The sequence below is a fragment of the Fusarium phalaenopsidis genome, assembly GCF_050370095.1.
Source record: "Fusarium phalaenopsidis strain FUZ10S chromosome Unknown contig_32288, whole genome shotgun sequence".
NCBI classification, from domain to species: Eukaryota; Fungi; Ascomycota; class Sordariomycetes; order Hypocreales; family Nectriaceae; genus Fusarium; species Fusarium phalaenopsidis.
The window spans coordinates 1,870,562-1,896,414 of NW_028145412.1; the positions used below are offsets into that span (position 1 = coordinate 1,870,562).

Sequence of the window (25,853 nt, forward strand, 5' to 3'; positions counted from 1 at the left end):
AAGAGCGTGAACCGGCGCCGAGGAGATGTTGATACGCCGTTGGGGCTAATGTCAACCGGCATGGAAATGCCGTTGCTCCACAGTCACCGGCGCCACGTGCGTCGCGATAGTCCCCGAGTCGCTCGGCCGTGTTGATGTTCGGCCGCTTGGTGGACATTCAAAAGGTGACATTGAGAAAAAAACGCCAGGCTCGACAATCCTTTAGCAAGGGCAGGGTTGTATAGTGACCTTGTAGCTTATCACGGACAAACTTTGGTTACGTTCCAAGCTGTCGGAATCGTTCGTCCGAGTCATATGTCTTGTGCGATGGGGAATCTATAAATGACAGTCGAGATGCTCTTTGTGAAGGTGTTCAACGAACTCAGTTCCTCATCGCTCTCGCAATAGACCTCATAATCTCTTGATACACAATGGAACAAGCCGACAAGAACGAACTCCCTCCCGAAAAGACCCTCGTGGTCGCTTCGGATGAGAGTGTCTCTGCAGAACCTGAACCAAAGGAGCAAGCTCCGCGTGCGCCTGGCATTCTGGATGTCCTCGTTCAAGGTGTTGCTCTCTTCTCTGATGGATACAATATCCAGATCATTGGATACATGAACACTGTTCTTGCCAAGCTGTACGTTGATCGCGCCAGTTGTTGGAAGCCACACTCACGCGAGCAGGTACCCAAAGGAGATGACACCTGAGGTCAAGACCAGGCTTTCCAACTCGATTCTCATCGGTGACATTTTTGGTATGCTTTTCTTTGGTCTCTGCATCGATCGTTTCGGAAGACGGATTGGTATCTTCCTCACGACCTTTTTCTTGGTTCTGGTACGTTGCCATCCCAACTTCACCAAACTAGAGCTCCCTAATACTACTTTCAGGGTATCATTATTGCCACTGCTTCTCATGGTGTGACCGTCGAGGGCATGTTTTGGATGATGGTCATTGGTCGAGGTGTTGCTGGTGTCGGAGCAGGTCTGTCCCCCTATTATCAACCTGACAACAGATAAACTCACATCATCTAGGCGGAGAGTACGCCGTCTGCACCGCACAGGCTGTGGAGTGTGCCGATAGTACTGAGTCCATGCAGAAGCGCCGCGGCATGCTCGTTGCTGTTGCGACCAACGCTGCCATCATCTCGGGCTTTGTGGGCTCGAGTATCGTATCGCTGATTGTCATCGCCGCCTACAAGGGTGAGCCAAGTGACGGCATCTGGCGTATCTGCTTTGGTATCGGCATCATTGTGAGTTGACCTCCAATCCCTGGTGAGCATTAAGTTGACCAGTGAAGCTCCCTCTTGCCATCTTCCTCTTTCGTCTCCGACTTGTCGATTCTACTCAGTACAACAAGCATGCTATCAAGCGCAAGGTGCCATATATGCTCGCCATCAAGTTCTACTGGAAGCCTCTGCTCGGGTGCTGCTCTGCTTGGTTCCTCTACGACGCTGTTGTCTACCCATTCAACCTCCTGGCTCCCACTCTCGTCGCCGGCTTCTCGGAAAACCAGACTATGCAGGAGTCGATCGGTTGGTCAGCTCTCATCAACTTCTTTGCCCTTCCAGGTGCCTTTATCGGCGCCATGCTCATGGATCGCATCGGTCGACGCCAGACTTATGCTCTAGGTTGGGCCATTGTCTGCGTCTTCGGATTTGTCATTGGAGGCACAATGTTCCCTTTGAGCAGCTTATCGGCATTCCCTGCTTTCGTGACTCTTTACGGTCTGTTCCAGACGTTCCTCTCCGTTGGCCCTGGCGACTGCAACTTCCTAGTGAGCAGCGAGAGTTTCCCCACACCGCTTAGAGGACATTTCCTTGGCTTCGCTGCGGCTGTGGGCAAGGCCGGTGCTGCCGTGGGCACAGAAGCGTTGAGCAAGGCACTTACTAGCTTTGACGATAGGCTCAAGGGTCAGCAGGTAGTGTTTCTCATCGGCAGTGGTATTTCCGTCGTTGGAACTTTGTGTGTGTGGTTTTTGATTCCCAACGTGAGTATGCTCTGTCAAATAGGCGGTATCCTAGCTAACATCATCAAAGCACCCCAAGACACTGGAGGAGGAGGATGCTCGCTTCCGAGCATACTTGGAGGAGAATGGCTACGATGTTAGTCAGATGGGGCTAAAGGGTTAGGCAGAGTTGCATGCTTCAACTGCGGATGGAGACTTTGACAAACAATTGAAGTTGGCCGGGGCGGTCCATTCATCAAGGTCAACTATCTTCTCATACGCGCTACTACGTGGTTACAATACTAGTGTAATTGTCCACCCATCCTTGCGAATAATTTCCGTAAAATACGGTATCTACTTCAGCCAAGTTACACAGATACTTGAAACACCTGAAATCTGGTATTAAATTGCAGACTACTTGGTTGAATGCACCAAAGACACATGGGCTCAAATCGCACGAGTATTGAGCGATTCCTTCATATCAAGCCATAGCGTACTCCATCCCAGCTACGACTTTAATCAACTCAAGGCTCCAGAGGCTTCATAGGCTTGACAGGAGCGATGATGGTCTCTCCAAAGGCCGCAGCGGTCTTTCCACTATCAGCCACGATGTTTTGGGCGTTGACAGAGGCTGACAAGTCCGACGCAAGGAAGACACCAATGTTGGCGATCTCGATGGGCTCGGGAATACGGTTGTAGTAGTACTTCTCCTCTGCATGGCGTCCCAGAACACTGTCAAACACCTCCTTGGCGTTTTCCTCATTTAGCTTCTCATCAAAGGCAGTGCCAGAGACTGTGTTGGCCGATGTCACAGCGATGCTCGACTTGACGAAGCCAGGAGCGATCGAGTTGACACGGATGTGCGAGGCTGAGAGCTGAACTGAGGCAGACTTGAGCATGCCAGCAACAGCAGCCTTAGCAGTAGCTGGTGTAGTTTGGTCAGTATTGAGACCCAAAGATATCAGGGCTCAAGCTTACAGTATGAGATATCTGAGATAGCGCCAGAAACTCCAGCCATGGAGCTTGTGACGATAATGGAGCCGGAGGGACGGGGCTTCTCATTAGAAGTGTTGCACATGGCATTTCCACCATACTTAAGAGCTAGAAAGAAGGAGCGTTGCATCACATTGATGGCAAAATCGTAGTACTTGGCATCTGTATCCTCCAGTGTCCTATGTCTCAGTTAGCAGCGTAAACTCTGGATGTAGCATGCCCAAGCCCGTACTTGTAATTACCGAATCCAGCGTTGGCAAAGTAAAAGTCCAGTCGTCCATAAGTGGTAATGATCTTCTTCAGCACAGAGACAGTCTGGTCCTCAGATGTGACATCAAGGATGGCTCCGTGAACCTGACACGAGGAGCCAGCATCCTTAACTTCCTGCTGCAGAGAAGGGATATTGACCAGTGTCAGGTCGGTGGCATACACAGCCTTGGCTCCTGCGAGGGCAAGAGACATGACAAGCGATCGCCCGATGCCAAAAGGCGATCCAGCACCGGTGACGATGCCGACCTTGTTGGTGAGGAGGGTTAATGAGTAAGCCATCGTGATAGTATAGGGAAATAGATTAATGGTTTGTTGAACAAAATGCAGGATACGAAGAGCAGTCCGAAAGTAGGTAGACAGAAGTGGAGGGAGATGTGTGTATGCAAGAGGTGGGTGTGGTTGAGGGACACCAACGAATAATCTCGCAATTACTTTATATAGAACCATTCAACACAACCGGTGAACTGGAAACAACCCGAATTCCGAGCCTATAGCGTTTCTCATAGTTATTCCAACGTAATCGAGGTCCACGACGGGCCCTCGGTTGTAGAGCCACCTTGCGAGGTCTCCGCGGATTCCGCGGTCTACACGGTCTCCATGCAAAGTCTAGAACACCCGAAGCCTCAGTGAACGTCACAAACATGGGCTTTTACCTAGTACAGTAGCAATGGGGTAGATCTCGGCCCGCTTCGGTTGGTACTTACATAGCTAGTCAAACCGTGGAGAATCCGGGGCTGATGTGGTTGTAGATATCCTCAATAAATAGAGACAAGAGCCCAGGATGAGAAGCAGCCAACCACGCAGATCCCATTACTAGCAACAAGCATCATGTTGCTATCGACCATATTCGACTTTTTCCAACGTTCCCCCTCTGGGGAAACAAACACTCTTTTTTTGCCCCTTCAGACTTTGCTACTCGGTGTTGTTTCTTGGCTTGCCTTCTTCTACTTCTCCAAGCCAAAGTACTACTCGGGATTTCCCATCGTCTCCTCCGAAGCCAAGGGGACCCCAGCAACCAGATGGTTTCTTGAAGGATATCAGATGGTTTTGAGGGGACTCAAGACAGTCTCTGGTCCCTTCCAGGTTATGACAGGCACTGGTCCCATTCTTGTCTTACCAAACAACTACGCCAACGAGGTCCGCAACAACCCCCACCTGAGCTTCAATCGCTTCTTCGACAAGGACTTCTTTGTCAAGTATCCAGGTTTTGAGGCGTACAAGACTGGATACCAAGATGGCACCTTTATCCAGGAAGTTATCCGAACCAAGCTCACCCAATCATTGGGTTTGGTCACCAACGATCTCGTCGATGAAATGACCGCCTCTGCCCACGATCTCATCGGAGAATACAAGGAGTTCAAGACAGTCATACTCAAGGAAGTCATCTCTCTAATGGTGGCAAGACTTTCATCCCGTGTCTTTTTGGGCAAGAACCTCGCCCGAAACGACCGCTGGTTGCATATCGCTATGCATTACACACACGACTCTTACTCCGCGGCCGCTGAGCTCCGCCAGTGGCCTTTTTTCCTTCGACCTTTTGTCTACTGGTTCCTGCCCCTGTGCCGCAAGCTACGCCAGGAAGTCAAGGACGCCGATGCTTTGATCATGCCCGAGGTGAACAGACGCAAGGAGGCTGTCCTGAAGGCTCAAGTATCTGGTGAGAAGCCGCCCCGAACTTCAGATACTATTGGCTGGATGTTTGAGATCTCTCGCGGTCGCGACGTGAACTATGTCTATGGTCAACTGTTTTTGAGCTTTGCAGCCATTCATACCACCACAGAGACCATCACCGGCTGTGTCTTGGATATCAGCTCGTATCCCGAGATTGTGCTCCGTGAGGAGATTATCAGCGTCATTGGTGAACACGGCTGGGCCAAGACGTCTCTTTACAAGCTGAAGCTTATGGACAGCTTCATGAAGGAGAGCCAACGTCGTCACTACATGGGCATGAGTAAGTCTAAATCAGACACAATTCGCAACATTACACGGCGCTAACTGTAACAGCCTCTATCCATCGTCATGCGGACAAGGATGTCAAGTTGTCCGACGGCCACGTCATCAAGAAGGGAAGCCGAATGTGTGTCACTGCTGATCCATTCATCGACCCCGAGGTCTATCCCGAGCCTGAAAAGTACGACGTTTACCGCTTCCTAAATCTAAGATCGCAGCCTGGCCAGGAGAACGCCCATCAATTTGTCACCACATCTCCTCAGCATATGCTGTTCGGCCATGGTACTCATGCCTGCCCTGGACGATTCTTTGCCAGTAACGAGATGAAGATTGCCCTGTGCCATCTCATTCTCAAGTACGACTGGAAGTTGTGTGATGGCCAGACCGAGAGGCCCAAGAATATTCAGGTGGACGCTGGGTTCCTCACAGATCCCACCGTCAAGGTCATGGTCAGGAGAAGAGAGGCAGAGATTGACCTGGATGTAGGCATCGCTGAGGAGTGATGATTCGGGACAACAGTCAAGTTATTTGTAGGAGGCGATTGTAATAGTTACCTTTATGTACGTATAAGAGTATAGCCAAGGCAGACTGTCAGCACAGTTTTTCGATCTTCTGGCTCAGTTAACCCATCAAAGGCCGGGGTTCAACTATAACAAAGAACACATTGTCAATACATCATAGCATCATATCCCAATGCTAACATACTTGCTTCTTTAGCATCTTCACTTGGGAAGATAAAACCTCATTTTCATTAACGGAAAACTTCACTTTTCACATGTTCGGTTCTGCCTGAGCTACCATGGCATTCCGATCCTAAGAAGAGTCGGAGATGCTTTGTATCGTTGACAACAGCTCACTTTGACTTGGCAATACTCGTTCCCGCAACTGCACCAATTGCTATTTCCATTGACAATTCCTGCACAGCGCTTTCATTCCAAGTCTCTCATGATTCTGAATAGCCTCACTACGCATTCTCACAACCAACCATCCCCCACCCTCTAGCTATCCCTGGCTTTGATCCAACATCAGGCCCAAATCAGATGGAAGTAATGTTCACCTCCCCAAGCACAACCATCTTCGTCTTTCCGGGATCCATGAATGCCATGCAATCCTCTCCTACAGCTGCGGAGTTCTCAGCGCTAGAAAGCAAGGCCGACATGCTCTGGAAGTCGGCTTCACTCTCGAACTTGAGTTCAGACACGCAGTCAAACTCAAAATCGGCTTGAGTTCCGGCGACAATGGTTGCCGCATGTTTTCCATCCGCGTCAGAGCGGAGGATATATCGTCGAGAATGCGAGAGGGGGAAGCTGGCCCCGAGAAGGTTCTTCATGAGGGGGATGTGATTGTTTTCGTAGTGGTCTTTGAATTGATCAGGTGTCATCTGAGGGTTGCGATATACAAGCATTACGACCGTGTAAGTCATTTTGAAGATTCTGATAGGATAAGAGGATGTTTTGATGTGTCGGGTGGCAAGTCGGAAGGAAAGATGGATTCCGGAAATGATGAATCGCTTGAACAATCTGAAGAAAGGTCTCAGGAGAGGAACTTGGCCGATTTGATCCGTCGTTCGCGTGACGCCGGAGCTAGTCATTATATGTCCTCGTGATGCCGAGTTAATAAAGACTAGCTCGGGGGCTCGATATTCACCGTGTCCGAATTCCACGGAATACGCGGGGTACCGTAGCGGCCGAGGGGATAGTGTATTTATGTCAATGGCCATTGCTGGTATCATGTCGAGACTCTCGCAATAAGTCTTATCTCCCATTAACTTGAATTCACTATACTTCAACTCTCCTCTCATCATGTCATCAAACATCAACGCCACAAGCCCTCATCTCGAAGCAGCCTTACAAGCTGTGCTCAACCGCGGAGAAACTGGCGTTTCGGTAGCCGCCTACTATCGCGGCAAACTCATTGCACATGGAACCGCAGGATACGCCGATGTGTCTGAGAAACGTACCGTGGATGAGAAGACGCTGTTCCCCGTCTTTTCTGTTACCAAGGGCATCACAGCTTTGGCAGCTCATATTCAAGCGGACCGTGGCCTCCTTAAGCTTCGAGATCCAATTTCTAACTACTGGCCTGAATTCGCGGCCAATGGAAAGGAGAATATCACTATTGAGGACGCCTTGTCTCATAGAGCCGGTATCCCACAGATGCCAGACGGTGTCACGCCTGAACTGATGGCAGATTGGGATTGGATGGTTGAACAAATTGCCACCTTCACTCCAAAGTTTACTCCAGGCACTGCAAATGCCTACCATGTTCTAGTCTGGGGCTGGATTGTTGGAGAGGTGGTGCGCCGGACCGACCCCAAGAGCCGACCCTTCGGCCAGTTTGTCGCCGAGGAGATATGCGAGCCTCTAGGCGTCAAGGACCTATACTTTGGTGTTCCTGACTCTGAGCTCTCCAGAGTAGCCACTTTGTCTGGCGGCAATGAAATGTTCCTGGAAGACACCTACAACACCAGTCCGATCGCCGTCTTCCCTGGCTCGGACGTGCACAACCTCAAGGTTGTTCGACAAGCCTGCGATCCTGGCGCAGGAGCCATTGGTAATGCTCCAGCCATAGCTCGAGTATTCGCCATGGTAGCTGAAGGGGGTGAGCTTGATGGTGTCAGGCTTCTTTCTGTGAACTATGTCAGGGGGATGACACGGTTCCGCCAAAACCCCCATGATCAGGACAAGGTGCTTCCAATTCCTGTGTGGTTTGGTGCAGCTGGCTTCTGGCTTGGAGGAGAGATAGGTGCCTCGGACCCTCTGGTTGGAGATCATCGCGATATTATTTATAGTCCTGGAGCAGGCGGTTCGATTGCGTGGGCAGATATTCGTGACAGGATCGCGGTTAGCATCTGTCATAACGATATGGATGCTGGTGTCTCCATTGACCCAGACCCGATCTGGACACCCATCGGTAAAGCCATCCGGGCGATCATTAAAGAGAAGCAGGAATAGGAGATGGGCCTCAACGTAGAGAGACTAGTTTGAGCCCTTCGCCATGCCAATGGTTATTTGTATTGTACACAATGTAGAAATGAGAATTTATGCTAACAAGAGTATCTATTTCTTCATCGTCTCTAAACCTAACCCATGGGTAGTCCTGTGAACTCTAGGGATAATGCTTCTTGCCCTTACATCACATCATCGAGAAGGAATGATGCCGGATCAATGGTAGTCATATCCCAATCCTCAGTCCCCTCCAAGAACCTCTCCAACCCAGCCCACTCGTCAGAAAAGGGGTTTTGTAATGGTATGCAAAAAGTAGCAGTGCTCCCGGCGACAGTATGGTTGTTTTGCGTGGCTGTGTGGCTGTTCAAGAAAGCCTCGGCGATTCGAAAGAGAGCTTTGCAGAGAAAGAGTTGCTTCTCGGCATAATCGAGGGCACTCCCAACTTGCTCCAGACTACTAAGGACTTCCTGAAGAAGTGTTAGATCGCCGTGGTCGGAGTGGGCGATGCAGTGGAGGAAAGTGACAACGAAGGGCGTAAATGAAGTGTAATAGAATATCCTATTCATCCAGTCAGTCAAACAATTCTTCGGGAAGGTAGATCTTCTCACCAGAATGCGTAATTAGATAAGACGTGGTCTGCCGAACAGCTCAGGCGAGGATAGTAGTTGAGGTGAGCCTGGAGCCCCTGATGCGCAGCCTCATAGCACGCCGAGGAAATATCTTGAGCAGAGCCTGACGAAGCCGTACCACGGTGGATAAGGGTGAGTGAAGAATAGTATGTGATATCCGCAGGCCCGAATGTAGCTGCAAAAGACTCGTAATCAAAGGCTTCAGAGAAGTCGATCTTAGTCCAGTTAGCGTGCCACGTACTTAGCTGTGACTCAAGATCAATCGCAACGGCTACGCGGTGTTCGGGCTGCTGCTTTTTGGCAGCCGGAGAATACAGTGAGTCGTATATCTTCCCCTGAATCCTGGCAAACTCGACAAACGAGGCAAAGGCCTGGTCCCAAGGTGTCCTTCCGGGCTCATCAGAAACAGCATTCAGACCAGTGTCGACATCCAGGTCTTGGATGATTGAAGTTCGCCCGAGGCGAGAGGAGAGGTTTTTATCGGCTATATAGATGTGCCAGAATAACCGTCTCACTGATGACGCCTCAGCTGATGGGAGTCGTGAGACGCGGTGTTCGCGATGGTAGCCAAGGGCAAGGCAGTGTCTAGCTGCGGTAGATGTCAGGCTCCATTGCAGAGGCAGCTTAGCCCTGATCTGAGCATGCACCATCTACTGCCAAATCAGTTTTTGTTATCGCTTTAGACCAAGGAAGGTTTTTACCCCTATAACCAGGATCATGACGTTTTCTCTCGTCGGCATGGCCATCACCTCGTATACCTCGAGTCCCGTTTGGAACTGGCTCTCACAAATACGTTGGTAACGTGTTATTTCCTCAGTGATCTCGGAATCTTCAATGTTGTCAAGTTCTCGCAAGACAACACTGAGACCTGGTGACGAGGCGATAGCTTTCGGGATCTCAGGCAAAAAGAGAGCCCCTGGCCGGAGGTAAAAAGGCAAAAACATACAACAGCGGGGATTCGCTGGTCGTCACCGACCCAACTACTAATCCGCCCCTCACCGGCTTATCTATGGGAGAGCGGACGGGATCCCGAGTTCTCCGGTGGGTATGGTCGTATGTGAAAGGCAACTACCAGGAGGTGGTCTATAGCTGTTCCAGGAGTATCAGGAAAGAGATATGACGGGCATACCGCAAGGGGCTTAACTAGCGAGACCTGCTTCTTAACAATTTCTCTACGCACTATTATAGTGCTTTTGAGTGGTATCGCCCCCTTGTGCTAGACTGCAAGGTTAAAAGACAGAGTGGTCACCTGACCTTGAAGTAGTCGAACCATAGATGAACGTGAAAGAACACTGGACCTTGAGTGATCAAGAAGCCAACAGAGGGCAAGCAATACTTGCTCCTAGAGTCTAGGTAGGAGCACGCCCATTCGAGTCTATCCAAGGGTTCCACAGTCCGAGACCCGCACTAGAGCCTTGGTTGGCTTCGCTGGCGAACCTCGTCCTTTGTTGCGTTGGATTCCATTACAAGTCTTTGAACTTTATTCACTCAAGTTTTGACAGGAGTCTTTCTGCTTGATTGAGATGAATTGAGTCTACGAGGGCCGATGACTAGTTAGTACATCAGACCAGGCTCGAGGTTGAAGCTCTTGCGGCGAACATCTCAATCCTTTCACGTTCTTCTCTGCTCGACATGGATACTTGGGACTTAAGAATAGTCGAGTTAATATGTCAAGGAAGGCAGATATACCCAATCAAATATTTCTCTCTTGTGCTGTACCACTACAGCCATCGAGCTCAATTTCCATGCGTCCCTTGCATCCTCCCCTTGTCCTCTTGATGTTATTTCCTAATTCGGAAGTTAGCGGTTAATGTTCGGGTATGACGTGAGGAGCACGGAACACCTCTACACTGAAGGTGGCCTATGCTGGCAGGTAGGCAAGATGTTAAGCCAAAGTTAACGGTCTTCTCTGTACGCCAGCTCAACGGAACGATTCACTTAACTCCGACCCGTTCCTTGTAGTTGAAACTCCGCCAAGTCCGCTTTATTAAGTCAATCTCGTCCCTGTTGTCGATATCATCTTTAGGCACGCTGCTCTACCTATTTACCGGTGGGCTTGGTCTCCTCTCCATGTCTCACGATGCATCTCCTCATTCTTGGGGCAACTGGAAGAACGGGAGTTTTTGGCTACAAGTACACTCTAGAACAAGGTACGTAGCATGATGCCCTGCCATTTCTATGGGCAACTGGGCCAAAATACATGGTCATTTTAACATCTTCTAACCCTGGAGCAGGTCATCTCGTCACGGCTATTGTGAAAAAGTCTCAGTCACTTGTGCTGCATGAGAACCTCAGGGTGATTGAAGGCTCCGTTGCGTCTTCACAGGACGTAGAAGATGCTGTTCGCTCCTCTCCATCACCGATCGATGCTGTGATTTCATTTCTCAATCCCCATGTTACGTCTGGTCTATGGCCCAAGTTCGTTGGTCCACCACGGCTCATGGCAGATGCCGTAGCCAACGTATCGCGTGCACTTCGCCAATCGAGTCTTCAGCACAGTACAGAAAAGGCTCGAATTGTAGTTATGAGTGCTGTTGGCGTTGCCGAGAGTCGACAGGCGGCGCCTTGGCTCGCAACTTTCATGATGGACCACCATGGCAACACGAACAAGATCTATCAAGACCATGAAGCCGTCAGGGCCGAGATAGAGGAAAACTGTGGGGACGAGATTAGCTGGACATTGGCCTATGCTGTTGGGCTCGGGACCACCGGAATCAAGCAAGTGAGGACTTTCCGTCCTACAGAGGCTGGGGCGAGTTGGTACATCACAAGAGAGAGTGCTGCCAGATGGATGGTGGACGTGGCAGTGGGGAAGATGGGAGAGAGATTCAGTAACCAGGCGGTTATTGTGTCGAATTGATAGAGTTATTAAGAAACCCCCTTCTCAAGACGGTGTTCTATAATGGCCCTCAGCCTTATCCCCTCTCCATCTTCTCAGGCGGCTTGGCGCATGAACAACGTAGGGTGGTCGGCCGCATGGTAGCCGAGGTGTTGTCCCCCATAGCCCTCTAACGCACATCTCATCGTAGCGCCAGCTTAGACATACCACCCGAGAATAGAACCACCCAACATCGCCCTCTGTGTTCCCCTCAATCGGGGTCCAATCGTCTGGCACATATTCGCCCTCATGCCCGATCCTGTCTGGGTGCCAGGCTGGAAGCCAATCCTTGTACAAGACCCCAATGATTGGAAATGTCGTCTCAGCCGACTTGAGAGATCTTCGATCGGCAATCAAGCAATAATGAAAGCGCGCAACTTGATAACTCCAACCATCCTCGGTAGAGGGTACACCTCGATCCGATGCCCACTTTGAGAATTGCTCTCGGACAACTTGTGTTGTAACATTGCTAAGCAATTTCTTGTTCTCAATAACTGGCCAATGCGCCTGGCCCATAGGAAATCGTTTGTCATCGGATTCCTGGAACTTGAGCACCGTGTCGTGGATGAGTTCGCGCAATTTCAAGAACTGGCGATCCGAGTGGCCCCCATACGCAGTTCTATAAGTGACCAGACCCCATGGGCGGTCTTTAAGTTCCTCTCTGACTTCAGGGATTCCTTCCTCTGGTGAAGGATAGCAGAGATGGCTGCTTCTCATGTTGGGCCACTCAACAGAGGCTCTCTTCAATCGGTCGCGCACCACGTCAATTGGCCCTTCCCACCAAGCAGGATGATCGAGAGGAATCGGAAGCGGGTCGAGGGTTCCAGGTGGGAAAACGTCGCCGGTATCATGTTTTCTCGTTGAAAACTGCCGTGATTTCTTAGCAAGCCTGCCTTTTGGCTGTAAGGGCCAGGGCAGCCTTCTCGACGCGGGGGGTGCAGATGGCGCGTGTCGCAGCCATTGTTGAGTCGGTCTGCACAGATACCTGTGGGCCTGCATTGCTCCTGTATGGTAAATTACTGTGGATTCTTAGGATCCACGGAAAGTATTGTGGGAGCGGTAGAGAACATGCAGATGGGCGGTGTTGGGTTGGATGTTGGATTGAAGGATGAGTTCATTAACCAGCAGCTGAAGAGACGCGTTGCGTGCCTGAGGCAACACGTTGTGACTGTATCCTTGTCGATAGTAACTCACTATGATCGAATACCAGGCTTCACTTATTGTTTTACCTTCTCATTCTACTAAAAACATGGCAGGTGTTAACGTAGGGACCCCACCTTTGGCCATCACCCCCCTTTGGCCAGTGGAAATTGCCTCAACACCAAAAGTCACACATCACGTAAATCAGCTATTTCTCAACGAAAAATAATGCAATCAATTTAGTTAAACCTAGAATATACTCTGCAGACCTTGCTCTTTCCTCTCTGCTACTTTGATGGAATTCTCTTGTAATTTGGGTGCCTCACGGTCGCGGTATTTCGTAGGTGCTTTCTCCGCTTCATAATGAGCGTACGCAATTTCCTCGATGCGCGCAAACCTCTCATTGGGGTCATAATCAACGGCCTTCCTGCCGGTGGGCTTCTGCGACTCCAGCTTATCCTCTAGGAAGTCAATTCTCTGCTTCTGACTGGCAACAATGCTATTTAAATGAGTGATTTGCTTGGCGTTCTGGTTGATCAGATGTCGGGCTTCACGTTTGACACCGCCATCGCTATCCCGGGCCTGATCTAGCCGTCTTTTGACATCCCTCTCGTTCTTCGGCGTACGGAGATTATCGCGAGCTAGCGTCTTCTGTTTTTTTGGTGTTAATGATATTAAATCCGGCGGGGGAGGGCGCTTGGTATTGACAACCTGCTTCATCGGCTTCTCAACGTCGACAGGATAAAGTCCTGAGCCCCGGAATGAGTGTCGGATGTTCCTCTCATTTAGAGCTTTCTTTCGAGCTATCTCATAAGAGTGTACGAAGCGTCGTTTCTGAATGGGAGACCTGGCTGCGAAGGTGGCGTACTTCTCAGTCTCCTGGTGAAAAAATCGCTTAAGAACCGCAAAGACACCAACGTCGAGAGGTTGTGTCGCATGAGACGAGTGTGGCGGCAAGTAGAGGAGCTGTACCTTATTTAACCAAGCCAAGAACATGATCTCTATCGTCACATGAGAGCTATGGCCGTCGAGAATAAGGAGTCGCCATTTCCCGGGAGCGGGCTCTGTTTCCGGGAGAAATACTTCGACGAACCATTTCCTGAAGATTAGGGCATTTGACCAGCCCGTAGGTGTGCAGTCGTACTTCCAGTCCGGCCACGGAGGGTCAAACCACTGGCCCTGAAGGTTCTGACCGGTGAAAATCACCACCGGCGTCGTACTGGTGCCATAAGCTGAGATACACTCAATTATTGAGACCCAGGCACGAGAATCGCTCTTTGAGACGGTTGAGAAGGACGTAAAGGACGTCCCTACAACCCTTCCGGCCTCAGTCTCCCCTTCAGCAACTCCGTGTTCGTCGACATTGTGCAAGGTAGTCCAGTCGGTATCTTTGTCCTCAATCTGGCCCTCTAGAAGTCGAAAAAAGCGCTGTAATTGCTCCTCTGTAGTCTCATTCGCTCGCACGGCGTCTGTAGATCGTGATGGCTTCATCTTGATATCCTCATGGCGCGCAATAAAGCGGTTGACCCAGTTATGGCCGACGTGTTCGTCTCGTCCATCGTACTTGAGTATAAGGTCCGCAAACCTACGTATATTTGCCTTGCTTTGGCCGCGGCCAGCTGCTTCTTCGTTCAGGATCCAACTGACTAGATTCTTCTCCTGGTCCGGATTCAACTTTTGAGTCGGAATTTGAGCATCGCGAGCGTTGGTGCCGCCTTTTTTGCGGTTGCGAAGACTCCCGCGTGAGATGGCGTGCGTAGATGCAACTTGCACGAGTGGAGCGTGTTTAAGGTCTTTGAGAGCGCAAGAAATTCGATATTCACGTTCTTTGTCCATTTCCGATTATAATGATATATTTTTGAGCTTCATACGATGTAAAATGACAATTCTGTGGCCGACTCAATTATTCGCATTGCCAAGGATGAAGTCTATGATGATGTGGCTAAAGGGGGGTGATGGCCAAAGGTGGGGTCCCTACGTTAAGGTCTTGAGCCGGACTGAGTTAGACTAGTTATTGCTAGAATGTGTGGCTGTTCTTGGCCACCTTGGACGCCTCGAGATCACGAAGACCACAGCCGCCACTCAACACAGACCACAACCCAAGTCTCGCGCCAGGTTCCCACGTGATGCGACTGAGTGAGCTTCTTTGTTCTCATTTCATAGCTTGAACAAGTCCGCGTGGCCTCATTTCCCCTCTTTCCTTTTATTCTTCTCCTCTCCAGTCTTACTCCTCTCTTCCTAACAGTGAAACTCATCAGCTCCCCAGTTTCCGTAAACCCACAAGCACTACAGCCAGATTTGCATACCTGCAGCCTGTCTACTCACCCGAGGTTCTAAATTGGATCCCTACTTCTGCCCTTATCCATCTAATCTCAATCTTTGACATTTTCCACCACTCCCGTGACTGGTTGTGTCGCCGGGAATCTTGCGTATCCCCAAACTTGCTTCCATCTTGGCTTCAACTTGCAACCATGGCCATGTATTCTCCTGCAAAGCCAAGCTCCCGTCGTTCTAGGGTCAGGGCATTTCGCGGCTACTTCTTAGATGCAATGCGCATACCATTGTCACCTATACCTAGACCCTCAACCAGACCCCCTCGGCGTCGTGCTCTGCGAAACAAAGTCAAAACCACACCCCTTGTCCCTCGCTATTTGAATCTCTCCTCATCGAGCTCATATCCTGAACGCACCGACAAAGTCAACAAGTCAATTGGTTCCCTCTCAGAGAGCCAATGCCAGCATCACTACTAGACAAGGCCGCTATATTCCACAGTACGCCTACATAATTCCCCTCCCTCGACCATCCCATCCACAAGATGCAGCTACGCTTCCACCGGAAGTCCCATCCAAGAGACCACATCCCATCAACTTGCACAGCGATGATCGCCATGAGTCTAGGCCCCCACAGAAGCGTCATTGCGGTCGTAGCGATGACGTTCCTAGGCTCTTCAAGTGGGCCTCGCCCACGGTCCTGTCCGTTCCTTTGCCTTCTGGCAGGTCTGTCCCTAGCATTCCCAGAGACCCTGAGCTTCTGGGAACCGTTCAAAACAGGGCTCAGCAAAGTTCATGCCGCTCAACCGTACCCGTTATACCCTGGTCTTCCGCTGAAAGCTCTCGCGAGAAAGACGAGCTTGACATGCCTGTTAGGTCCATGGGCCACACTAGGTCTCTTTTCAAGAGTTGCGAAGATGCCATGGTGCCGAACGAGAGACTGGATAGGCAAAAATGGCAAGCATGCGAACCAATTCCATGCAGGATCATCAGCACGAAACGCGGTCTCTTTGATAGAGCTCCCAGACACCAACACCTCTCGGAACAAAGCAAGGCATCTTCCAGCAAAGAAAATTCGCTCCAGAATCTCAAAACAGTCGCAGCTCGGATCTTGCGCCTTTGGCTCTTCCTTTTCGTCTGTCTTCTCGGTGCCTTCATCGGCAGCATGGTCCTCCACAGCCATCTAGCCCCAGAGTTTCCTGCAGCCAAGTGGGAGCTAACAGATCGCGAATCTTTGCATTGCTCTGGCGATAAGATTATGACTTGTTCCTGGTAAGAGAATTATCCGCAGCAAGGACCTAAGCCCGGTATGCTCCGAGTTCGAAAGACTGCCTCCTTGTCGCGAGAATGTTCTCATTTACTTTACGTGGTACCTGGCCGAGTTGCAACCCTAGGACTTTGGACCTTCTTTTTGGGGGTAGAGGGTCCTGGGTAATGGATTGGGAAGTTGAAGCTGTTTTCCCTGGCGTGATATCGAGTTCAGGAGGCCTGGATCATTTGATTGACGAATTTGGATTTGGTGTAGTCTCGTGTGATTGCTTTGTTGGCCGTTCAATGATCTTTGTTGTTCGTCATTGCAATCCAAGATTGTTCGCGCAAAATCGTGTTCAAACTATGCAACAAGTGTGGCTCAGGGTATTGTTCTGACTTGGTCCTGGAACCCCTTTGACTGTTGGAAAGCGAACCACGCTATTCTCAGTCTTTCCCGATTGCTTCAAAGTATAAGATCATTCTTCTGTCTCTGTGGTCAACTGCTTCTTTACCTACATCGAAACAGCTGTCATTTCATCCCATCACTGCTCATCTCGCATCAGCGTGTGAGACTTGACTACTAGATTCAACAACGCAAATCCCCAAACACATTGGACACCATGGTTAGCCAGCCAATCCGCGATGGCAGTGGCATGCCCGTCATGCTTGATCAGCAACTGCCTCTCGAGGAAAATGCTATCCAAGATAATGACGGTATGACCGGCATGACAGCTGATCTTACAGACAGCGCAGACACAGAGACACAATGTCAGGCTCCCAAAGCCAACCAGCAGTCGCCCGAGGTGGCGACCATTGTCTCTGTTATCACAACTGCGTATGCCAACGGCCAGCTCGCAAGAAATGACATACAGGAAATTCTTACGAGCCAACTTGAAGCACGATGGCAGACGATTCGCGAGTATGATCAAGATTGGCGTGAGAGATCTCGAAACCGGAACGCGGCCGAGATGTCCACCTCTAAATGGGTCACAAGTTCCAAATGGACGACATCTTTCAAAGAATCTGACAGCACGGAAATCGACTGCCTACGAGAAGTAGTTGGCGAGAGGAATTATCTCAGATTCAGAAGAGACGAGCAAAATCTCGCTCTCTCCGAGTGGCTGGTTGACCCAAATGGATGCGCATCGACCTGTCTGGTCAGAGCCGAAGAGACGATTCTCAAGCGGCACAGATTGTTTCGAGACTTACTGGACAAGATGATTTATGGTCTGGTCTGCATTGCACGATGAAAGGCGAGAAACGTCCTTTGAAGCGCTGTGAGGTGGGGGACGACAAGTAGGAGGAGAATTTAAACACCATTCGCAACCTCGATGAGCATTAGCGGACATTGTTGTCAATCCATTGTAGTGATATGATAGTGATATATACATAATAAGACATGAGAACTCTGGAAGAAAGTTGGGCCAAATATTCGACCTTGGTCGTTCTGCTTAGGTCGTTCTGCTTAGGTAGTTTTATGGATGGATTGTGTGTGTTATGGTTGGGATTCCAAATGCTAGGCAGTCAAGTTCAAGTTGTTTTGGAAGCAGTTAGCTATTAACTAGATGACCAAGGCTCCTTCCTGTTCACACTCACCTGTTGTGGTTTGGCTCCACGTTTAGTAGTGAATGGTTCGCACTGTGTCGCAAAGTCTTTGTTATGGGGGAAGGTGCGTGACAAAATTCGGGTCAGCTTCCTGCCGTGCCGGAGCGCTGGCCGGAAACCAGCCTGACTCCGGTCGGGTAGAGGCGTCTGATATTTTTCTCTACACCAATACTCTATGATAATTGACTACCAGATCTCCTTAATATGTAGCTGTGATCAGGATTGTTGACATGAGCACGAGTGTCAATGCTCGTCTAGCGACAGGCCTTCTTGAGATCCCTCTCTACTACGACAGCCTCTTCAACCTTGTCCTCAAGCTGGCAAAGAGCTCTAGTCTTTCCTTTGAAGAGAAAGCTCGTCACCGCCCCAAGAATATCATCTGTAATGCTAGCGATCCTCTTGCCATCAATGGTTCCGATTGCCCTCTCCAAACCAGGTGCAGTAAAGTGCAGCAGCGATAGGACCAGTGGCAGGTCTACAAAGGACATGTGCCCGGTCCCATTGATGGTGAGGAACATCTTTGCGGCATCGACTTTGCCCATGATTCCTTTAAAGTATGACGCTGCTTCCTCTGTGCTATCAGCACCAACGACAAAGAGTGGTGTATCGAGGCCGGCTTCGCTGACAGACCCGTACAGTTTCCCGTCCATATCAAGACTGCCAAGAACACGGTCGTCGTTGAGAGCAACTTGAGCCGACGTTGCACCTCCAAGAGAGTGGCCGTAGACAAATATCTTGCTCGTGTCAAACCCGTCCAGGATGCCCCCTAGACTAGACGGCTCCAGAATTTGATCAATAAGGAAAGATATATCTTCGCTGCGAACCTTTCCATCACACAATTGTTAGTCGGAGGCAACAACAAAAGGAAGTGGACTACCTGCTTTTACGCCCTTCTCAGCCACTTCGTCATTTATGTCGTTTGGATTTGCTCCATACACGACTGTGCCGTCGGGAAACTCGATAATAGTACCGTCATAAGGGTGATCGACGGTGATGACCACGTTCCCTTGGCTGGCCAGCGACTGTGCTTGGGCGCTAGAAAGCAGCCTGATACTGCTAAAACCAGGAGAGAATATGACAATAGGAAGAAGCGCCCGCTTCTTCGTGGATGCCTTGCAGAATTCAAGCTCTAGCCCCTCGAAGGTCGTGTTGGGAAGTCCCAGTGTTTTGGCTGCACCCCCGCGAGTTCTTGGCGGCATATAATCGATCTTTTCGCTTTGGCATTTCTTCTGATCTTTTTGAGTAGGGATAAAAAGCGACGTCAAAATTCGTCGCTTGTGTCGATTGTCTTCAGGAGCATATGGATCCCATCGAGACTCGTCAGTGAGTTCCACGACTTTGTGTGAGACGGGCCAGGGGCCGGAGGGCCCTGAGACCACGATAGCTTGCGCTATGTTGAAGAAAAGGAACAAAAAGGCCAACATGGTTAAGTGAGAGTGTCAGCTGCTCTAAGACTGCCCTTGTAGTTCACCAGAGCACTCAAGGCAGAGGGACCTCATCTATATACATTCCTGCGATTCACTGACTCGGTAGCTACGGCCTTGGCGACACTTTTGAGTGAGCAGTCACCTGTCTTTTTTTAGGAATGGAAACACGGGGCAATGCTTGTGCTTACGTTGAATCTTTGTACCGGGACTCGCGTAGTCTCGCATAACATCGTATTCCATAAGGGGCGCGCGCGTTTCTTTTTCAGTCAAGCATTCGCATCCTTCGCCTTCAGGCCAGGCGGGAATTGAAGTCGTTCATGAGACTCAAATAGGGGTTTGGACCTGGATTTGGGTTTCTCACGGTTATGTTACAGTTCAGCTTGACCCTCCATTCACCTTGACGGTCAGCCATCAAACGGGATTTCCATGAGAAGGACAATAAACACTTGGATGATAACCGTGATCAGGAACGAGGCTGGGCTGACGCTTTGACGCAGGGTTACACTCAAGGCAGACAAGGGATCGTCGTTATACGAGAGATTTCAGCCCGGGTGAATCATTCGCCCCGCTTCAAGGTGGGTTTGGTCTCAGCTGGTGCTCACACCACGGTCGAGATATGAATCAATGCCCGATGGGGTTTTAAAATCATGTATTGAACGGCTGGTTCTTGCGAAAAGATTCCCTTGACAGAAGAAGCCACCTTTGTACCAAAATCATAAGTGATATCCGTCAGGAGGGCCATGGCTAAGAGAGCTGGAAGCTAACAGGCGGAGCCCAGGGCTAAGCAGTCTACATGTCTCGATCGATTATAGCGATGAAGGTCTGTTGACATAACTCTCGTCAACAACAGATGACTTAGCAACTCTCACCTTTGGGTGCTTCTGGACGAGAACTAGTACTGATTTCCAAATCCACTTCAAACCTCGGTTAGTAGAGCCTGGGGTTACTGGCTAGGGTTACTGGCTGTACAGACTTGATTTCCAACGATGGAGATGATTGTCATTGGCTTAAGGATGAGCTGTCTTGTTCCACGAGTATGTTTATGTCCCCTGGCGAAACTCAACTTCTAATAATATCACTTCGTCCCTGCCATGACTGACAATCATAGACTTGTTCACTCCTCCAACCCAGTTCATCCCTCATGACATTTCCAAGGATATGAAGCACTCGGGGACGACCATTAACAGCTCGCACGAACTCTGACCAGCATACTAGCTATGCCAGATACCTGACTAAGCGGACTCAACACGGTTTCGACTCATGCCTCTCACCTAGTAACCCTAGACCCTTTAAAGGAGAACTAGTAACTTCTGACATAGCAATAAAGGCAAAATGTGAGAGTCATGGGACTTGCACGAAGTGCAACTCTAAACCTCAGAAGAGCGGGATAGTCGATCTTCTGGCTCAGTTAACACATCAAGGGCTGGGCTTCAACTATAATAAAGAACACATTGGAGCGGGATAGTCTATTGATCTGCTATACTCTCAATAGGTAGATAGTAAAAATGGTGCACTGCCATAGCACCTCCACTATATCCCTACCATTAGAAGTGATTTGACAACTTAGACCGCTTAGTGCTTGATCATGTTATCCACCCCGGAACCACTCCCCGCAAAATGTTTCCTTTTGGTGGGAATTTCACGTTACATCCATCCCCGCGTTTTTCTATCCCCAATGCCATGTTCCTTGAACCGCGCCAATCAATTAGTGATAGACGGAAGTTTGCTATTGCCAAGCAACATTCCATGAACCGCACCAATCCTCGACCTCATCGATCAGCGGGGTGAGCTAAATCGACCGAGCTTTAGGCCCGAGTAGAGACATATAAAGACTATGAGTGAGAAAACAGCATTGATGATTGTTTGCAAGATCAACTTCAACAGTTCAGAACACGCCATGCACGTCTTTTCAACCATCTCGGCTCTTGTTGGCCTGTGGTCATGCCTTGCCTCTGGTTTTACGAATCCCATCAAGACCGGCAGTGATCCCCATATCACCTATCATGATGGAATGTAAGACTCTATATTATTGAATCCATGACGTTTCGACTGTTTGCTAAGTCCTTCAAGGTACTATCTGACTTCTACAACTTGGACTGATGTTCGCATTACGGCAGCCTCTACAATCGAGGGCCTGAAAACGGCAGAATCCCACGTCATATGGTCCGATAGGTCAAACCCGGCTAGAGCATGTAACTTTTGGGCTCCGGAGATGCACAAGGTTGGCAATCGTTGGTACGTCTACTTTTCGGCAAGCTTGTGTAATTCCGACTGGGGCATCGTGTTGCCGTCCTTGAGGGTATACGCGCTGGAAGGTGGCACTGAGAACCCTCTCTCTGCTGATTACAAAATCTCGGATCCTGTTTTGCCTCCTAATTATAACGCTGGTATGCTTGATGCGGTATGTGACAAACCCATTCGCATCCATAGACACCTTCTAATCAAGGACGCCAGACCCTCTTCGATATTGAAGGCACTACGTATTTTCTGGTAAGTTCTCAACCTTGAATATATGCGTTACGTTATGCTCACGGACAATCCCAGTTCTCGGCAGTTGATGGCCCCGAAAGCCCTGACGGAGCATCCCTCTGGATCGCCGAACTCCTTTCGCCAACCACTTGTGGAAATGCGACTATGATAGCAGCTCCCGAGTTCGACTGGGAGCAAGAGGATTCTGCCGTGCTTGAGGGGCCGTATGGCATTATATCCCCTGCCGGCACCATTTATGTGGTCTACTCAGCCGACTCTTGCAACACACCAGCCTACAAGCTCGGTGTCATGAAGTTCACCGCCGGAGCTGACCCGCTGGATCCTAAATCATGGACCAAGTCTCCGGAACCAATATTTCAGACCATGAATGGTCTTTATGGACCAGCTCATAATACATTCTTTAAGAGTCCCGACGGCACGGAGGATTGGCAAGTCTTCCACGCCAATCTGAATGCCAATGATGGTTGCGGCAGTACTCGAAAGACCTTTATTCAACCTGTCAACTGGAAGGATGACCAGATTGACCTTGGGGAGCCTCTTCCTGTTGGTGTTGAGATTAAGGCCCCTTCAGGAGAGTAAGGAGGATGTAATGCGACCGAGGCAAGACTGACGCCAACCACGAGATATGCCTGGACACTCTGAGCTATATTAGGCAAACCTACCCTCTACTACATCTATCTCTTGGCCTCCACTTACACGTTTGTACGTCTCTGAACTGTGACACACTTTCGCCTCACAAGTCGCCTCACAAGTCGCCACATAAGTCGCCACGTGAATTAGAACACGCTGCTAAATCCGAACTCTTTATTCTAAATCACTTGAAGTAGGCCATTCGTGACGCTGACACTGCCAGGGAGCAGTCCTTCTGGCACATTCTCATCTGTTTCCAACATATAGTATGGTCCAGAGCCCTCGTAGTCAGCCCTAGCCTGCCAGCCATGAGTCTTTGCCTCAGTAATCTCCCACTTTATATCGGCTCCCTCTGTCGCTGCGTTCTCGCAAAAGGTAACAACGTCGTCGACAAATAGATCGTAGGATCCCACATTTACCCAAGTGCGAGCTGGTAGCACATCGCCCCAACTCCAACTTCTTGGTTGAGGTACGCTAAAGTTCGCCAGCTCACCGCCATTGCTTCCCATGGCCAAGGCAGCCGCACTGTCCAGTCGCGGCTTATCGGTAACATCCAGGTTCTTGTTGCGTTCGAAAGAGGCACCCGTGTTGGTGAGGTTAATCCAGGGACACAAGAGAATGGAAGCAGCTGGTCGAGGTAGACCCTGGCGGATGATGCCAAGTAGACATGCGACAGCGAGATGAGCACCAGCTGATTCACCGCCCACAATGATATCTTCAGGACTGATGTTTTGTCTCTCGACGAGATAACGGTATGCTGCGACAGCTTCGGTTTGCTGTTGCGGGAAGACAGCGTCGGGTGCAAGTGTGTAGTGAAGGGACAAGATGTCAAGACGAACATGTTTGTCGGCCATTAGCTCAGTTAGCCTAAACAAGGTGGAAAACATCCAAAACGGAGTACCGTGGATATAGGCGCCTCCATGTATCCACAAAAGTGTTTTGTTCTTCCACCCTGTCTCGCCAGGCGCATCCCCTTGGCTCCGACGAAGCCAATACGCCGAAAAGTCGGGAGTCGAGACTGGGGTGCCGATTTCGTCAATCACACCGCGAAATCGTGGTGACCCAAAGTCGACATCGATCGCGGACGGGTCAAGCATCGGCATGATTTGAGAGTCTAGATGGGGGTGTTTAAGGGGGTTTGTTGTGTTTGAGAGCTCAGTTGTTGCTTTGTCCCTCACACCTAATGTCATGCCGACTTGACTGTTCGTTAACGAGGGGGCTGTTCGGCCTCGGCAAAGAAGCAGCCGAGCCATGATCCACATCCCACGGGTGCCTTGTCTGTCGCCGTTGTTGAAGGCTTCTAATTAGCTAGGTAGTTATCCTTGACATTTAGGCTAAACTGTCGCTTTGACAAATGTCGGTCCGCTTCTAACTCTTCGCAAAACTTGGGACTAAATTGTTATAATTTTCTAAAATGTTAGACTTTTTCTTATTTATTTTCTTGTTATTTTCATTTTACCTTGTAATTATCCTTAGAGAAAGATATGGCAGGTATATTTCTAGGGCATTCCCATCACACGGATACCGAGACGCAGGAGGAAGGAAGGCACGTGACCTTAGATCTCATCCTGCCTTGGTAGGTACCAAGCACCATCTCTTCCATCTCATCACTTTTCCTTGCGCCCGCATCATTTCTCCACGAACTACTTGCATTGGAAGCATTTTTGGCTTGGCATTGTGCTACCGTAAAATACACCTTCAAAGTCTCCAGCATTGCATCCATGGCTATTTCGAACTCGGCCTCGTCAGACCCACCTGCCTCGTCACCTCCGAACGGTAGCCGCCAACCCCCATCAAACGCCACCGATGACCTCGAGTGTCGCAGATGTGGTCGCTAGAAGCCACGCAGTCAGTTCACTGCTTTGGCCCCGTACAAGGGGATTGTTGCAGCATGTCTGCCTTGTCGGAATCAAGACAACATCAGTGTACGTCTTAGAATACTGGCCTATCCGATCGTCATGGCTAACCAGGTACAGCGTCGTAGATTCCGGAAGCGTTTGAATATCCGCCTGCAAGTCATGTCCCCGAGACCGACTCTCCCTCAAGTTTCTCAACCAGACCTTCCACAGCCGCCCAGCAACACCTTCACGGGTGCCCAGACAGTTTCCAACACACCCAACGTTCAGCCAGCTTCCACGTCTCCGAATGCGTTGACTATGGCCGCGGTCCCCAATATCCCTCTGATACACGACTCAGGAGTCGCCCAAGAAACCATTTCTTACTTCGAGGGTTTCGATTTGGATCTGTTAGCTGCGACCTCGCCATTACCAGATATCGAGTTTACAGCCAGCGACTTTGACATGCTCAGCAACCCGCTGAGTCCCGCCAACCCGAGTCCCGCCAATCCACACCCCGCCAGTGGCCAGAATACCATCCCGATTACCTCCGACACTCCCAGAGATCGCAAGACCTCGTGTGTCAAGTGTTTTAGGCCGAGGCCCTCAGGGAACAATACACAAGAAGACCAAGGTCTGTGCAGGGCATGCTACGCCAAGTTACGGAGGGCCCAGTTGCGAGCCGCCAGACAATGGGGTGGCCAAGCCTCAAGGGACTAAATGGAGTGTTGCTCGCCAGTTAGTCCAGGTTGTCTCCTCGCTCAAGGCCATTCTCGAATCCTCGTGGCCAGCACTCTTAAGCGCCAGTAGCCTGAGCTTTGGTTCTTAGAATAAAATCAAGATTGTGCATATCATAAGTAGTCACTAGTACAAAAACATGAGATACTAAATTAAGCGTCCCCACGTAGTTTCTGACGCAAAATGGTCCTTAAATATAGTAAATAAATATAAGAAAAATCCTAGAGGTAACTAAGTGAAATATCCAAAGCTTTAATATTATTTCTCTTTTTCTCTCTAACTTAGCTCATAACTGGGCTATACAGTGAATACTCTTTATTAGCTTGAGCCACTGTGTCTAGTCATCCTGAAATCCGATCCTGGACAAGCTGGCTGGTGAATAAAATAAATCTCGACGTAATCCCCTGCTACATATCTATTTTATACATTTCAGCTACAATGTTGCTATACGGCAAGACAGAATATTCCCAATGACCAACCGGGCGCTCCATATTTCCTCTTTCTGTTATGAATCATTCTCCGTTGGCCAGCGTCAGCCGACGGGCCCAGCACCGACCAACCGTCAGCTCGGATCCTAAATAGACAGTAGCAAGTAAGATCCGGGGCTCCCGAGCACAGGATTGATTCGCTGCTCCAGATGGTCAGCTTCGCAAATGCCCCACAGCCGATGCATTCGATTGCTTCAGCTCAAGGAGCCGCATGTTGTACAAGGCTTGCAACGGTAAACGCTCGAGTATAACTTGCTGCTACATTCCCTCGGTTTTAAATCCCTTTATCTTTCTGTTTAAAACCCACTCCATGGTTTCAACCCGAGGCGTTCATACAGACCCCGATCACCTTGATGGCCAAGATGGATCGGCACGTCTCCCGTCATGC

At 49.9% G+C, this 25,853-nt stretch overlaps 11 protein-coding genes and 1 non-coding gene across 12 annotated transcripts; 5 read left to right on the forward strand and 7 right to left on the reverse strand.

The window, feature by feature from the left end:
- Positions 1-410: 410 nt before the first annotated feature.
- On the forward strand, positions 411-2,107 carry LRP88_04191 (major facilitator superfamily domain-containing protein; the record flags this gene model as incomplete). The annotated part of the gene is made up of 6 exons (XM_083240769.1): positions 411-616; positions 699-813; positions 867-960; positions 1,011-1,228; positions 1,276-1,965; positions 2,015-2,107. The coding sequence occupies 6 exons, from the start codon at positions 411-413 to the stop codon at positions 2,105-2,107; spliced, it is 1,416 nt and encodes a 471-aa protein (XP_083104059.1).
- Positions 2,108-2,438: 331 nt separating this feature from the next.
- LRP88_04192 (SDR family NAD(P)-dependent oxidoreductase) lies at positions 2,439-3,465 on the reverse strand (the record flags this gene model as incomplete). Its single annotated transcript, XM_083240770.1, has 5 exons — positions 2,439-2,446; positions 2,522-2,669; positions 2,736-2,848; positions 2,902-3,095; positions 3,149-3,465. The coding sequence occupies 5 exons, from the start codon at positions 3,463-3,465 to the stop codon at positions 2,439-2,441; spliced, it is 780 nt and encodes a 259-aa protein (XP_083104060.1).
- Positions 3,466-4,014: 549 nt separating this feature from the next.
- On the forward strand, positions 4,015-5,639 carry LRP88_04193 (cytochrome P450; the record flags this gene model as incomplete). Its single annotated transcript, XM_083240771.1, has 3 exons — positions 4,015-4,110; positions 4,189-5,137; positions 5,191-5,639. 3 exons carry the CDS (start codon positions 4,015-4,017, stop codon positions 5,637-5,639), a joined length of 1,494 nt encoding a protein of 497 aa, XP_083104061.1.
- Positions 5,640-6,172: 533 nt separating this feature from the next.
- On the reverse strand, positions 6,173-6,559 carry LRP88_04194 (EthD domain-containing protein; the record flags this gene model as incomplete). The annotated part of the gene is made up of 1 exon (XM_083240772.1): positions 6,173-6,559. One exon carries the CDS (start codon positions 6,557-6,559, stop codon positions 6,173-6,175), a length of 387 nt encoding a protein of 128 aa, XP_083104062.1.
- A 379-nt stretch (positions 6,560-6,938) lies between these two features.
- LRP88_04195 (serine hydrolase domain-containing protein) lies at positions 6,939-8,090 on the forward strand (the record flags this gene model as incomplete). Its single annotated transcript, XM_083240773.1, has 1 exon — positions 6,939-8,090. The coding sequence occupies one exon, from the start codon at positions 6,939-6,941 to the stop codon at positions 8,088-8,090; it is 1,152 nt and encodes a 383-aa protein (XP_083104063.1).
- A 176-nt stretch (positions 8,091-8,266) lies between these two features.
- LRP88_04196 (fungal specific transcription factor domain-containing protein) lies at positions 8,267-9,363 on the reverse strand (the record flags this gene model as incomplete). The annotated part of the gene is made up of 2 exons (XM_083240774.1): positions 8,267-8,642; positions 8,693-9,363. The coding sequence occupies 2 exons, from the start codon at positions 9,361-9,363 to the stop codon at positions 8,267-8,269; spliced, it is 1,047 nt and encodes a 348-aa protein (XP_083104064.1).
- A 291-nt stretch (positions 9,364-9,654) lies between these two features.
- LRP88_04197 lies at positions 9,655-9,770 on the reverse strand. Its single transcript, XR_014475171.1, has one exon. It is a non-coding gene; the product is annotated as a 5S ribosomal RNA (ribosomal RNA).
- A 3,210-nt stretch (positions 9,771-12,980) lies between these two features.
- Positions 12,981-14,567, reverse strand: LRP88_04198 (transposase; the record flags this gene model as incomplete). Its single annotated transcript, XM_083240775.1, has 1 exon — positions 12,981-14,567. One exon carries the CDS (start codon positions 14,565-14,567, stop codon positions 12,981-12,983), a length of 1,587 nt encoding a protein of 528 aa, XP_083104065.1.
- A 2,305-nt stretch (positions 14,568-16,872) lies between these two features.
- LRP88_04199 (uncharacterized protein) lies at positions 16,873-17,502 on the forward strand (the record flags this gene model as incomplete). Its single annotated transcript, XM_083240776.1, has 1 exon — positions 16,873-17,502. One exon carries the CDS (start codon positions 16,873-16,875, stop codon positions 17,500-17,502), a length of 630 nt encoding a protein of 209 aa, XP_083104066.1.
- A 609-nt stretch (positions 17,503-18,111) lies between these two features.
- LRP88_04200 (uncharacterized protein) lies at positions 18,112-19,281 on the reverse strand (the record flags this gene model as incomplete). Its single annotated transcript, XM_083240777.1, has 2 exons — positions 18,112-18,628; positions 18,794-19,281. 2 exons carry the CDS (start codon positions 19,279-19,281, stop codon positions 18,112-18,114), a joined length of 1,005 nt encoding a protein of 334 aa, XP_083104067.1.
- A 1,900-nt stretch (positions 19,282-21,181) lies between these two features.
- On the forward strand, positions 21,182-22,353 carry LRP88_04201 (glycosyl hydrolase; the record flags this gene model as incomplete). Its single annotated transcript, XM_083240778.1, has 4 exons — positions 21,182-21,297; positions 21,355-21,685; positions 21,739-21,778; positions 21,839-22,353. 4 exons carry the CDS (start codon positions 21,182-21,184, stop codon positions 22,351-22,353), a joined length of 1,002 nt encoding a protein of 333 aa, XP_083104068.1.
- Positions 22,354-22,583: 230 nt separating this feature from the next.
- Positions 22,584-23,507, reverse strand: LRP88_04202 (uncharacterized protein; the record flags this gene model as incomplete). The annotated part of the gene is made up of 1 exon (XM_083240779.1): positions 22,584-23,507. One exon carries the CDS (start codon positions 23,505-23,507, stop codon positions 22,584-22,586), a length of 924 nt encoding a protein of 307 aa, XP_083104069.1.
- Between the last annotated feature and the right edge of the window lie 2,346 nt (positions 23,508-25,853).